Raw genomic sequence first — 14,881 nt, 5'->3', positions numbered from 1 at the left:
TTTTTCTTCCAGCATTCGTCCATCCATCGCCCGAGACCTCCGGACGACGGTTTTTTCGTCCCACAGGACGAAAACCGTCTCGTCCGGTCGTCCCCGGGACAAATTTTTGTCCCAGAATTCGTCCAGACCCTTGGACGGGACGATTTTTTCATCCTGGGACAAAAAATCGTCCCGTCCACGTATCTGCACTATAATTATGGTTTAAGAATAATCTCTCAAAAAGAAAAAATATATCCAAAACAATGGAAACCATAATTGGGCTTAGATCCTCTAGGAATTATTTCTTCACCAGTTCGCCTCTAGCAAGCGCCAGGGTTGGTGTGGGAAATATAATTGTTAAGATTGACGGTATAATCTTTTCCGCATTGGCACTTAATGTCTTCAGATATTTCCTGAAATAGATAAAGAGTATTAAATAGTTTAAAATGATTCCTGAGAAGAGTATTTGAAAAAGAATAAAATAAATAAAGAACCACGTGAAGTTTGAAGCAGCCTATAATAATTGTACGAAGCGGGTAGTTACCGCTTTGTTGGTTGACCACCTTAAACTTTTTCAAAAAAAAAATAATAATACAAAAATCCTCCAGCCTAGGGACTCAAGAAATGATTACAGGCTGCACACAATGTATTGAAACATGTACACACTTCTGTAAAAGAAAGAGGAGAAGGAAAGAGCAAACGTGAAAGAGACCGCATGATTTTGGGGAAATTACGATTCAGTGTGAATTAGGGATATCAGATCATGACTAAAAAAGGTCAACATCATACCATGGGTGGCTTGGTGAAATGACGGCGTTGATGATGAAATTGTTTGATCATTACATGATGAAGACAACCACAATACAATTAATATTCAATTGTGACACTGAACTCTGGTTGCAAACAGTCACAAACTGATCATCATTATTGTATCCCAATATTTTGAAGTATTGATGATTGGATGACAAGGACGAAGATAATGATGAAATTGGGAAAACGAAATTGACTGTTGTTTATTAATTTGATAGCTTCCAATTCATCAACTCTTTTCTTTTCAGAAAGGAACAAGGATAAAATTAACAAATCAGTTAAAAAATAACTTATGAAAATTCTGAAAAACTGAATTCTTATTTTGATCTGATTTATCCCATCATTTATTTGGAATATTTTAAAAAACCCCTTAATCATTGAATATCAGCAAATGTGGATGTCGAATGATGGATGATGCCGAACCCAATTGAGAATTAAATACTAATTGAAGTTCTTGGTACCTTTAAAAGCCTGATTCTTTCCTGGAGAGACTGCAAGTACTCAAGCTCTCCGCTTTTCTCAGTCAGAAGTGTCTGGCGCTCCTCTTCCAACATGTTTAAATCTGCTGCTTTTACCTCCATCTTCAAGACCCAAGACATGGAATAAATAACTTGAAATATAGAGAGAAGGCTTTTATATGAAGTGGACTTACAGGAAAACCTTCTATTTTGAGCTGAAATTCTGAAATTAGCTGCTTCATCTGGAATCATTTTTCGATATTAATGGTCTATTATCAAGAGAAATTTGTTTCTTGATTAGATGAAGTCCAGACCTTGATGTTGTCCAGTGATACCTCAGATATTTTTTCCTTCAGTTCTTCAAGCCCAGCACTCAACTTTTCTACCTGATCGAACCATCAGCGAGGATTTTTTTTTTTTTGAATTAAAACCATTAGCGAGGAAAATACGAAAGCAGTGTTGTGGAAACTCGTATTGGCACAAGCATCATACCTCATTTCTGTTGAATGCTTCCATATTTCCGGGTTCCCCACTCAAATCATCTGCACATATTAACTTTGAACATGAACCAAGTCCACAACTTATTATCCACTATTAATTATAGGAACATATTTCCTTTTATATTCAAAAATACTATTGAGGACCACTAATGCCCTCCCATAAAACGGACAAAGTAACAACGATGAATACCTTTCAGCTGATCTAGAGCAGTCCCGCCTATTTCCTCTACCTACACATGCCATATATTTCAGTTGAGGAACATATTGCCCTCTTATGGAATAAAAAAAATAAATATAAGGAAGACTTTATGAGATTGATTTAATAAACGACCGCAAAATATAAATTTATATAAAAAATGTCCCGAGGACCATTGAACATTGGAGAAATATTTTCAAATGGATTACTCGGTCCGAATGCTTACTGAATAAACACTGCACGTTTTCTGAAGCTTTTGTAATTTGACCCAGTCCTACGGTCAGATGGAAGGAGAAAATCACAAAAACTCAGTAGCAGAGGATGATACTGTTAGAAAATTTTCGTTTGATGAACTACACGATACCTCCTGCTCTTTTAGTTTCGAATTTAATTCTTCAGCGACCTTTCCGTATTTGCATCTGTCAGAAGTTCAATCAAGTAGGAAAGCATAAATATCTCAATGGCAGGAACCGTACCAAATATTTTCAAGGATATTCAAGAAAATCTTGCACCTTTCGTCATTCAGTTTGTCATGTAGCATGCCGATCTCTTTATGGAGAAGCTCCAAGGTCTGTGAAAAAGTCCAAATAGAAAGTAACAAGACGTTCCAGATTCCCACTTTCATGGTCGATCAATAAATAGAAACGAGCAGAAGTATATTTAATTTACGTATTTTACATTGATGTATTGAGAAAAAAAAAGTCCGAAATTTCTATTTAAAATCAGAAAAGATTAATTAAAAGCATAATAGATTCGATTTCAAGCATAATAATTACCTGGGACAGCGTAGTGGATTCAATTTCAAGGGAAGATATTTTCTTCTGCTTCTCCATGATTTGCCGGCGGATTTTAGCATTTTTGTCGCACAGTTCTTCTGTCTCCTGAATCAATTCCTTTGTCCCTAACAGTACTGTAATCCTTGCTACATCAGCCTCAAGATATATTGTAATTTAAGTTTTAGTTTGAAAAAAATTAACATTCGGTGCTTCAAACATTAGAATGTAAGCAGCATAGTTCGTCAATTAAAAATCCATGGTCTGACGGATCACTTGCACCGCATTATGATATGAGCTTCAGTGCATCAAAAGAGATGATTAGCTAGGAAAGTGGTTTTCAAAATAAAAGTGGGGAAAAAGGTTCAAATTGTGAATGATTGGATTCCCCATAAGTTATGTAATGACGATTTTAAGGGCGACTAATGCGTAAAACTGAAGTTGTGTCTTGAAAAAACATCTAAATGACCACGAAATCCAGAGAAAGTGAAAACAACGGCGTCCACGGCGTTCGTGGGAGTGATACCTGACTCAAGATCCTTCTCCATGGCCGCCGAGGCAGTCCTCTGTTGCTCTTCTTCCGCAGATATGGACGCAGCTTCTTCCTCGAAATCTGTCAATTCCACCGATAACCGTCAGAATAATAGACGCAGAGTCCTCCAATCCCACCTAGTTTAATGAATTTCTCTATAAATCCCGCACGCGCCTCATTAATCAAATTATCAAATTTCTTCCGAGTTAAGCTTCAGCTCACCGAGGTAAACTTGGTAGTCATATGAATTTGCACTAATAAAATAAAGCCTCGGGCGCTACGTACTAGACGAAAATACAGAAGGTGGCGTAAATAATTTATTCAAAGATTGAATCAGGTAAGTAAGCTCAATAGAAAATGAGCGGACAGATATGAACACCAAGATTTGGCTTATTCGATTCAGAACCCTATACACCAGGTCAAATACTCCACAAGAAGCAAAAGATCGTCAGTTAGAAACAGTTAGAATCAACATCTCACCATTAATCTGAGTTTGGAAACTCCGCATGTTCCTCAGATACTCCTCCATCTGGCTCCTATCCTCAAAACTCGCACTCTACAGGAAAAAAAAACGCCACAATTACATTCAACGGCAATATGAAATTGAGATAGTACAGAAATCAACGGAGCTGATTTTTACCTAATTTCAATGTAATCACCGGAAGATAATCGCGACAAAAATCTGGCAGGCGAGCTGGATCAGATCAAGCTCGTCGGCTCCCTCAACGAACAGACAAGAACAAAGGCGGGAACTAACGGTTTCTGGACTGCCACGGCTTCGTCTTATAGGTTCAAATTTATGATGAAAAAGTCCTTAACTTTAGTTATTTGAAATATACTCTTTCCTAGAGGATTCGAAATTTACAAGGCAATGGCTTACACATTATCATAGCTCACCCTCTTAATATGTTAACCATAATAAGTTATGGTGGATGAAGAATATTAATTATCTCCAAGATTTAACATCCTTTTTTACTTCAATTTTTTATTAATTTATTTTCTTATTAGTTTCCTTTTTTATTAATTTTATTGGCCATTTATCAAGTGTGGTTTTTGTATATTATTTCCTTAAGTATGTATAAATGGGTCCTGGGTTCATTTTTTCTGAAAACATTAAACTTGAACCTGATACTGGCCTTGGGCCATGCCCAGTCCCAACATCAAAACCTAAAATTTGGTCCTTGGCGTTGCTGTGAAATTAATGTCTAAAAGGATATAAAATGAAAAAATCACCATTATTCTGCTGTAGATGACAACACACACCGAACAACCTCAAAAGTCTTGAGGCAAAAAGTTACATCTGTGAATTGCTCTTCTAAAAGTAAATTTCAATGTACTTTAAATTCTAAAATATTCAATTAGACAACCAAAAAAACAAAACATGATGAGAAAATTGGGGGGGATTGTTGGTGGCGTCGAAGTTCACGCATCGACACCAGACGTGTCACCGCCATCGTCCGAAGTCAACACGACCGCTGAAGACTTGCCGCCATCGTCACCAAAGCAAGTCAACATGCCGCCATCAGACACGTCTCCACCCACGCACGCCCTCTCACACGTCCTAACACGTCGCCAAAGGCAGATCCAGAACTGCCCCCTGACGTGATGCGAAACCACGCCACTCATCACGTCGCTCGTCTTTATTTTTATTTCTTTAAACTGTATTTTCTCTTTCCTCCAAGGCCTATATGTATAGGCCAATGTTTCAAGAAACAAGTCAAGTTTATTTCAAGAATTGAGTTTTCTTTCTCTTCTTGGAGTACTTGCCCCAACCCTAGCCTCCTCCTCCCTATCTCTGATCGCCGCCGCCGCCGCCATTGCCGCCTTGCGTCGCCGGCCGCCATCGTCCTCCATCTCTCCCTCTCGCGTGTTCTCTTGCCGGCGCCCGTGCGAGCCAGCCCGCCGGTGCTCACGTGCGTCTGCCCCGCCGGCGCCCGCGCGCACCCGTTCGCCGGCGCTCACAGGCACCCCTCCGCCGGCGCCTGCGCGCACCATCCCTCCTGATGGCACTCGCGCGCACCAGCCCGCCCGCTGGCGCCCATGTGCACCAGCCCTCCTGCCGGCGCCCCACGCACCCCTGCCCCGCGCCAGGCGCAAGGCCGCCCTGCGCCCTAGCGCCAGGCCGCCCTGCACCCTAGCGCCAGGCCGCCCCAGCGCCCTAGTGCCTGGCCGCCCTACACAAAGGTGCTAGGCCATTCAACGTTCCATATGCCGTCACCGACAGCCTGCGCAAGCGACACCGCCCATGCCGCCAACCCAGCCTCCCACGCCTCAGACGCCCTCGCCGCCACAGGTCATCATGCATACCGTTTTGGTGTCGGGACACTGCCCCACACCGCGCAAGGGGGCGACTCCCTCCTTGATCCCCCCGCCAATTGACCGCGCAGTTGGATCTGCGACACCCTGTCGAAAGCGCACGTCAATCGTCCCGCCAATGACGTATCGAGCAGCCTTGTCTACCGTCTGTCTGCATTCGCCGCTCGTCCTCCACGTTCATCGTCAGGGACGCTCAACACCCGGAACTCCTAGTTATTTTGTTCGGTGGTCCAAACAACGCCTGGATCGCCGAGCCACATTACGACCAGAATTTCCCGCAGCCTCATCACGCACTCCGGTGCCGAGGTACGCTTGAACTCTTTGGTGTCGAGTGTTCTTCATCCAGTGTTTCGTGAGGATTCTCCACCACAGACAGATTTGATTTGATTTGGATTCCCTAAAATTCTCTCTCTATCGTGAGTTTCCTTCGCGACATGAATTCGAGTGCTCAATTTGGTGCTTCGGCATCGTCGCGGTGGTTGAAGACAGTACTCCTGCCCTCGACGAGGAACGGGGCTACACCACCAGTATTTCATCGGTTTTAAGTTCTGAATTCGATCGTGTGGAATTCTATGGTCTGTTTTATCCATCCATCCATCCAAACCCGTCTAGTATCATCCACCCATCGTTGTCCTACCCATCCCCACAGTCGTCCTTTTCCCTAGCTGTCGTGCATCAACTGTAGCAGTTATATAGGGGTGTTAGGGGGAAATTGTAGTACTCTAGGGGTAATTAGAAGATTCAGAGAAATAGCCCATCCCTGGCTTTCAAGGGAAGCCAAAAACAGCGCTGACATCTTATTTTCCAATTTCGGGAGGTTTACCTGCTTTGTTTTATATTAATACCAACGCCCCCCATGCATCGGTTCATTTATCCTACTTATAATTACTAAATATGCCTAATATAGTATGAAGGAAGCTTCAGTTTATAAGGCATATGTTGTCTGATTTTTCATGTTTATATGAGCTTAAAATGTATTGACTTATTTGTTTATTTCAGTTGCGCATATCTTAGAATTTTAAATAAAACATATGGGCTGAAGGTACATTTTGTTAGCAAATAACTTGGCATAGTAATGTACTTAATTAACATCATGTTTGGCTCACGTTTCAACTATTTGAAATATTTATTATTCTGATATTAAATTTCCATTATTAGATTATTAACCTAAAAAATAAGGTTCCAAAGAGATTTTCTCTACAAAAATATGTGGATTCTTGTTTTATCTTGTCTTAATAGATCTTGTTCTCACTCTATATCATTTTTATTCTCTCATTTTACTCTCAGGAAAGCTGTGTTTCTGAACCCAAAAAACTACAAAAGAAAGGAGAAGAATAGAATTTTCAAATACAAAAACAAACTGTAACTCACATTCACCATGGTAAAATGAGTATACATAACAAAAGATTCACTGTTTTGGAGTTTAAATTCAATAACCCAATCCCTTGTTGTTTGCCCGATTTATGTGTTTCTTTATACTGTTACTCATTCTGTAACATTATTTAAGAAATAAAATCCAAAATTTTCAACCGTCAATGCAGTTATATCTTATTTTATAGTTAGTTTGATGGAACTATATATGGTGTGCAAGCCGATATACCTTGTATTTTGTTGACTATGCATAAGTAGTGATATCGGATATTGTCAGAGATGTCGTGCGACGGTACCGAGACAATGCTCTGATACCAAGATGACGCCAGACGTCGTCAGGGACGTTGTCCGGTCGGGGTAATTCTCTAAGGGGAATGTAACTATGTGATGGGATGAACCCTAGGCGGATGTACCTACGTGCCCCGACTCGTGGGGTTTGGCGAGCTCCGAGCTTTGGGGTGGGCCACTAGTGATGGTGACGGTGACCTTCTGACCCTCATCGGAATGACGGTGGCAACTACGGCATCGAACAGAATATTTTCAGTTGCACTCGCACGTAACAGACGAGCTTGACCTGTAACTGGGAGTTCGTTCGAGACGTAGTTTTCAAGAGATGAACTCCCACCTAATTCAAACCCGAGCACTGAAGAGTGTAGCCAAAAATATACTGAAAGACATAATATAAATGATGATCAAGGCGGATGACGTACCTCATCGGTGGCAGCGTTCGTCCTTGGTGTGTTCATGAGTGCACTGGCCGGTGTTGGCGGGTAGTGGAGTGGTGCCGGAGATGGGCACGGGGTAGCTCAACAGGTGGATGGGGTGCAGCGCTAGAGGAGTAGCCGGAGGTCGGAGGAGAGGAAGCAAGAGGCATGCTGCATCCTCACGACTCAAGGAATCACCCGAGTTGGGGAGGGGGCACAATCCTAGAGTGGGGCAGTGTCGGAGGGGTCGAGTGGTGGATGCGAGTGGCGGGCGATGGCGCAAAGGCAGAGCACTTTCCAGAGGAGCTGTGGGGATGAGTGTCGCCAGCGTGGGACAGCAACTCACAATGCAGACGACAATTATCACGCGTGGTACGATGCACTGGGACAGCGCGTGTAGGTGGCCAGGAACGACGATGGTGGCAGCTTTGGTGGATGCAACATCAACGGCTGAGCAGGGTGTGGGCTAGTTTAACGATGCCCAAGTCAAACGACACGAAGTGGACATTGATCCGGAGAGCGTGCGTGCAATAGGCCGCCTAGCGAGACGGTTGGAGCACACACTCAAACAGGCAACATGCACGTGTGACATCCCGTCAATGGGTGGTGCGGCCATGCATGCAACGAGCACCTTTGGTGGGTTGACGTGCATGTGGTTTAGCAGCCAGGAGGTGGTGTGGTCGTCGCAGCGAAAGAGTGAAGTCCGTGCTGCAGATGAAGACGTTATAGACCGCAGCATGATGATCGTCGTGGTGCAGTTCTGCATGTAGGTCTGCGTAGGTGCAATTTCACAGGTAAGTCCGCGCAGGTGTAGTTCCGAAGGCAGTTCCGCACATCTGCAATCTTCACAGACCACCTAGGGAATGAGACCGTGTTGACTTGTTGCGGTGGATGTAAGTGTTGTGGAGTCCTTCTAGTGGGTGTCGTAGGAGCTTAGAGTGGTATTTGACTGGCGCAGTTGAGTTGTCATGTGCGGCACATGACATGTATTGTTCACTTGCGTGACTGTGGAAAAACGAATGATGAGCGGGACAGTGAAGACACCAGCGGGTCAACAGGTGAGCGGGTCAGCAGGCTTGGGTGGTTCTACCAAAGGGGGAATGAGGAGGGGGGCCCTTCCTTATCTCATGCTCTCTTCCCTTCCCTTTCTTTTCATTCATCCTCCCTCTCTTCTCCTCTTTCTCTTTTTTGTGAGATCGATAAGGAATAAAACAATTCCAAATTATAATTTCCTGTTCTGCCAACCTAGGGTGCCCACTTCTCCCTTATATAGGGAGTCAAGATGGGTCCCCTTGGGAGGGTCCTCTAAGGGGGGGGGAGGGAGGTCCATTAAGGGGGCCCATATACCTAAGGAACCCCTTGAAAAAAAAACAAAAAAACTAGAACACTGAAAACGAAAAGACTCGATGACGACACAACAATGAGACACATGACAAAATGGATACGACACGACAAACATGAAAACAAACACACAAATACGGTAAAACGTCGAACAGGACGAGCACGAGCTGCTAGAAATCAAGACATTTGATGGTGTGATCATGCTCTCGCCCATGGTATGTGACCCGAGTGTCTTCAATTATGCATTGGCGTGCTGGTCGTGTGGGATGCGAGCCGATGGGGTCATTGATGACGATACTAATGATTCCAAAGATGTGTTTGGTGGAGTGGACTGGCGCGCCCCATCTACTACAAACATATTATTATCAATGTCAGATGATTATAGTTAACTCAAGAGATATTGCATTGATAAATAATTCATGATGAGATAATACTTGAGTGATTAATTATATTTTACAGTGTATCCTGACACTCTTATTCATAGGATATTTTAGGAGAGGCATTAATATGTAATCTTTCTCATATGATGGGAATGGTTGATTCCTTAACCATTTGTGTGGAGACATGAAATATATATAGTTGGCAATATTTGGGAAAAAGGTTTGTTAAATTGATTTGTATGAATTCTTGGATGGTTTAACACTTGCTAACCAGGTTGATTTTGTTGGGTCATAGAGGCCTTGACATGGATGAAGACGATGATCTCATGTAGCAGAAGATACATAACGTAATCAAACGACATCGATAAAATCATTGAAACATAGTACATTTGCATGTATCGCGTCTGTGATTTCTCGGAACCTAGAGTGAGACGAGTCGAGCTGCTCAAGTGTGCAGTTCCTACACGTATCCATGTGATTTTCAGCATGTCAAATCTCTTCCTTCTCATTGACAAGCCCCATACAATCTATGTCGTTGTTGTTATGTCATTCCGATCGCATCGAGGGTGGAGAGGAGGGGGTGTGGGGAGAAGGGAGAAGAAGGGGAAAGGCCCCTGAACAATTCTTTCTTGGTGAGTTTTGTTCAAGTCATTTCCCTATTTATATTAAGCGGGCATTTTTCATAAAAACCGTCAAAACTTAAGTATATCTTTTGACGTCCAAAAGACCATTTGCGTGTGACCCTCTAGGCCCATGTATCAGTCCGGGTAATGACTCCAATGGCCCAATTACATTTATGGGCCTTCTAGATTATTTAACAGTATCATCATATAGATTAATTAATGTTCGATCGATTTAACCCAATCAATAGGTCGAGCCTCCAACACGTGGGGTGCCCAGCTACTCCTCGTGCTTTAGAAAAAACAAAGGAGTGTGTATCGACTCACTCATGGAACCTGTTCCTCATCATTTAACGTATACATATATTCCCTCACCCATTTGATGCTCCTTGAACGAATTAGGGTATAATCAACTGTCAAACCCTAATCGATCATCCGAGTTAGTAATGATACATTTAGAAATCATCAAAGAACTCTTCTACGATATTTCACTGCCTTGGCCAAGTACTTCATCGCATCATCTTCCTTGAGCTGTCACCTCTTATACCAAGGGTGGACGATCATATCCCAACCACTAAATTGTCTTCCTGAACTTCTTTATACACCGATCTAAGACCGTTTAGAATCTCATGATCAGAGACTCGTTGGCCCTAGTCAAAGTACACTCCTCCCTCCACATTCACCATCCACTATCAACTATCAACGATATATTCACTCCTCACACACCATCCATCTGCCAATCATCATCTCATGCCTCCATATCTCTTTTAATAAAATCCCTCTTTCCTTATACTAATGCATCACCATGCGGCCCAATTCATTGAGATTTAATTACAATAAAAGGCACAATAAATTGTTTACAGGAATTTATTAATGTTCAAATGAGGCCAAATTTGATGGTATATTATATGGATGAATCAATAAAAAATATTTTTTCCATATGTTCAGATCGAGGAGAAATACTCACTCGAGTTATATCTCCAGGACGTCAATGATATTTGAAACTGTATTTGTGTAGTAATCTGGGTGTATGGTGTTGGTAGGATCATGAAGAGTGTGTAAGTTGGTCACTCCTAAAAAAGCGTTAATTGTCAATATAATGAAATGTAGGAAATGGAGTAAAATTGTGGGTTAAATAAAAATTTGTATACCAGAAAGAACAAGTAGTGTCTTGCAGCCAGCATTCAGCCCAAAGAGTATGTCACTGTCCAATCTATCACCTACCATGCACATTCTTGAAGTTGGGACCTTGAATCTGAATAAAACAAAGACTACATGAATACAAAAAAATCCACACGTACTGTGCAAGAACAATAGATCTCAGTAAAATTATGAAAATTTCCAATTAAAGTGGTGATATAAACTATTTAAGTAAACTACAATAAAAAATATGATAAGAACTATGAAGAAGGTTTCTCCAGACCCCAATTGAACACTTAGAAGAGAGAGGATCAGAGGGGCTACATGAGAGAGAAGCAGAAGTGCAGCGACAGCAACAGACCCCGATCCAACACTTGTAGATCCTTGGGAGATCTTCCTTCTTCCTTTTTAAACCATCTCATTGAGCTGAAAATTCTTTCCTAACCCCCATATGGAAGGGCAATAAATGTTTAAAGGGAAACCACACAAACGATAAAATACAGGAATAACGTAAAAGCAGTTCAGGATCTTTTAACTCTACATGGAACCCGATTATTCTCTTTATCCATAGTTTTATCTCTTTCTAAAAAGGAGATAAATTTGTCACCTGTATATTACCCAAGATGACCAGTTTTCAACCACATGAGATCAAATGTGAACTAACGGAAATTCCAATAAGTTATGGATACTTTAAAAGCCGATGGTGTCACAACAAAATACCTGTCCCGCATGAAGTCCATGAGAAAAGTGGAGGGTTTTCCAACAACGATAGGCTCCTTCTGTGTTGCACCACATATGGCACCAACCATTGCACCCGTGACTGTAGCACCATCGGATGTAAGGTGTTATAAAATCTTAATGCAAATAGCACACAATGAAATTTATTAAAGAGGAAATAATACGTGTTGGGAGCGACCTGGCCATTCCTGTAAATCTGTTAAGTTTCCAACGGAATCACGGTTTGTAGCAATGAAAAGGCATCCCCTGTTTTCTCGGATGCAAAGAGTTGCATACCTGCCATTCTCAGTTTTCCACGTTGCTTTCATTCATATGCTTTGGAGATATCTTTTGGGATAAGAAAAGGAAATAACAAGTGGAAAGTACACAAAGCCGACCAGAAGGAGAGTTTTCTACTTGTCAATGTCAATGTCAATGAACCTTGTTGACATTGATGATGATGTTGACAATGACACATTTTATGGTTGTTTACTATGATGAGGATGTTGACGAGGTTAGCTTTGGCAGTTGACATATATGTCAGCTGTCAACATAGTAATATTTGATATAAATCACCCTCGTTATTCCTAAACAAGGAGATGGAGGTTGGTGAGATGGATGTCGACAAGAGAACGGTTCAAAGGAATTGAACAAATGCCTAACCCCATAAACTTCAACATCATCGTCATCATCATCAGCATTAACCTTTTCATGAAGTATGAATTGCTGATTGTGACGATGTCAGCACAATCAGGACACAAACTAACCATAAAGGAAAGTTATTTGTCCTCAACGCAAAAATTCGAGGAGCTTCCAAAAAATGCAGGATTTAACATCTTCTTAATTTAAATTTCATAAGGCCAATATGTTTAGGCAGATGATCTTACTGCATCTTGTAATAGTTGATGTACGTGTCAAGACCAACGACAACAGCTCCAACCTGCGCAAGAAAAGGGATTTATCTTCAAAAGGAGATAAATATTATTATTTTTTAAATCAGGTGACATTTGAAGAGAAGGATTGACAAACATTTTCATCGTGCTCAAATTTGGTATTTGATTTGAAGTCTACTTGCTTGAACCCATCTTGCTGCAGAAAAACCGAGGGAAAGATCATTCAAATCACCCATAAATTAAATTACTATACTATTACCTTATTTAGGACATAATAAATATATAAATTTAATATGTTACTACCTGGTTCAATAAATACAGCTCACGGTTTCTGTTTCTTCCATATGGGACAATAGGATTCCGAGTTTACACTCAGAATCCTGTTATTCCATATGGATGGAAATAAAAAGATTGAGAGGTATATATTAGGTGGGCTACTTTCTAAATCAAAAAGCCTAATGTTAAATAGCTGGTCCATGTATATCCTCTACATACTGTCGCACTATGGCAATAAAATTATAATTTTAATTTGGATATCGAAATCTGACATCCACACCTGATATCTGATATCGTCATCCTCCCTGAGAGACGGAGACGGATGATGATAATAAGACGGATACCGATATCGGATATCGCTACAGTAGCTACAGATATCTGATATTTTTATATCAGGAAAAACGATACCGTAATCCGATACCGGTATCGGGACTGGCGATCACTACCAGACACAATGAGTATAATTGCGGCCTTAGAGATGTATGTAGAGGAAACATGATTTTTCATCTGTTTTCAACAGAGATTTAAACTGAATAATGGAATCTTACAGTGCCACCGAGGCATTCATACCCCGCGAGAGCCATTTCTTCAAGCATTCCATCTTCCCCAACAACATAGACCTTGTAAAATCCTCAGTAGTAGAGGAAAGTTATATAAAATCTTTAAAATGCGTATAAAATCACCAAAAATCTTGATGAAATCTTCTATTTTACTGTTCAAACGGTGTGCATCGTATAAAGAAATAAGTTGAAACCTTCTTATCGCGGGGAAAATCATTCATTTTCAAGAACATCGCCGCCGCAAAAGACGAACAAAAAATTTCATCCTGCGACCAAACAAGTTCTTGAATAATTCTCCCTTAATTACTGAAAGATTTTCTCAACGACAAAGGAATAATTTACCTCGCCCACTTGTAAACCCAACTCTTGAAACTTTTTAACGTACTGCTTCCGGGACTTTAAACAATTATTAGTGACGAAAGCGAGTTTCTTTCTCTGAAAAAGAAAAGTTTCAAACGCAAAATTCGATGCAATAACCAAAGCAGTGAAGATCAGATGTTCTAGCGGATTGATCACAGACCCATGAACGCAGAGACTGCAATGCGTCCGGTACGCCTTCAATAAGCTTATCTCCCTTCCAGATTACGCCTACATGTATGAAAAAATTAAGTGGGTTTGGATCGAAGATGGAAAATATTGAAGATTTACCATCGCAATCGAAGAGGAAAACATCGACGGATTCCAGAAGATCTTTAGCAGATTGCGGGCAGAGGAAGCGATTGGATGCAGAGAATTGGGATATCGGAGCCATCGGTGATTCTCCAAATGGGTTCAACGCGAGAACGATTGCATGGGATTTCGTGCAGTTGATCAAATTGCATTCTTTCTAAAATTATCTTCAGAGATGCTGCTGAATCTGCTCCACTGCCACAAAAAATGCCACAAAAAAAAGAAAATTGGATAATGTTGGAAATGATTTGACTAACCGGAGAGCATTCATTCATTGTATGAGTTGTTGAAGGGTTGAATCAGTTATTCATGATGACCTCTTTATTATGATTAAATCTTCCTGATCATACAATTATTCCCTATGTATGACTCTAAGTTTGAGTATTTTTTTTTTCCAATTCGTATCCTAACTGCCATTAAACCAGTAAATGTTTTATCTGTGGATTATAATTTGACTATGGGGAGAGAGTTCACTCCTGGTATGATTTGTTGACTCAATTATGCTCGATGACTTCCTTGTTATGATTAATTTTCTGGATCATGCAACTACTCTCTATGCTTCACACTCAGTTTGTGTGTTTTTTTTCTTTAACCCATATATAAAATGGATATGTGGGGAGAGAATTCCTGGTATGATTTGTTGAAA

General features: G+C 41.1%; 2 protein-coding genes across 7 annotated transcripts; both read right to left on the bottom strand.

Moving 5' to 3' along the window:
• Nucleotides 1-215: 215 nt before the first annotated feature.
• LOC144709374 (uncharacterized) lies at nucleotides 216-3,996 on the bottom strand. The gene is made up of 13 exons (XM_078582919.1): nucleotides 3,889-3,996; nucleotides 3,729-3,804; nucleotides 3,243-3,329; nucleotides 2,720-2,853; nucleotides 2,456-2,514; nucleotides 2,308-2,362; nucleotides 2,170-2,217; nucleotides 1,938-1,977; nucleotides 1,740-1,789; nucleotides 1,562-1,633; nucleotides 1,442-1,489; nucleotides 1,251-1,370; nucleotides 216-392 (listed from the first exon to the last, which is right to left on the bottom strand). The coding sequence occupies exons 2-13, from the start codon at nucleotides 3,775-3,777 to the stop codon at nucleotides 300-302; spliced, it is 855 nt and encodes a 284-aa protein (XP_078439045.1). The 5' UTR covers nucleotides 3,778-3,804; nucleotides 3,889-3,996; the 3' UTR covers nucleotides 216-299.
• A 4,845-nt stretch (nucleotides 3,997-8,841) lies between these two features.
• LOC144709501 (phosphoglycolate phosphatase 2-like) lies at nucleotides 8,842-14,457 on the bottom strand. Of its 6 annotated transcripts, none has more exons than XM_078583079.1 (12): nucleotides 14,215-14,454; nucleotides 14,087-14,154; nucleotides 13,909-14,001; nucleotides 13,761-13,832; nucleotides 13,555-13,626; nucleotides 12,867-12,926; nucleotides 12,725-12,777; nucleotides 12,037-12,134; nucleotides 11,841-11,940; nucleotides 11,132-11,235; nucleotides 10,948-11,053; nucleotides 8,842-9,325 (listed from the first exon to the last, which is right to left on the bottom strand). In XM_078583079.1, exons 1-11 carry the CDS (start codon nucleotides 14,315-14,317, stop codon nucleotides 10,953-10,955), a joined length of 924 nt encoding a protein of 307 aa, XP_078439205.1. In that variant the 5' UTR covers nucleotides 14,318-14,454; the 3' UTR covers nucleotides 8,842-9,325; nucleotides 10,948-10,952. The 6 variants fall into 6 exon arrangements, 5 of the variants coding, with proteins under 5 accessions (XP_078439205.1, XP_078439204.1, XP_078439201.1 ...); XM_078583078.1 differs by having other exon boundaries at nucleotides 8,842-9,328; nucleotides 14,215-14,453; XM_078583075.1 differs by lacking the exon at nucleotides 10,948-11,053 and having other exon boundaries at nucleotides 8,842-9,328; nucleotides 14,215-14,457.
• Nucleotides 14,458-14,881: the final 424 nt, after the last annotated feature.

The sequence above is a fragment of the Wolffia australiana genome, chromosome 11 (genome assembly GCF_029677425.1).
Source record: "Wolffia australiana isolate 7733 chromosome 11, ASM2967742v1".
Lineage (NCBI taxonomy): Eukaryota > Viridiplantae > Streptophyta > Magnoliopsida > Alismatales > Araceae > Wolffia > Wolffia australiana.
This window is presented reverse-complemented; position numbering and strand designations above follow the sequence as displayed.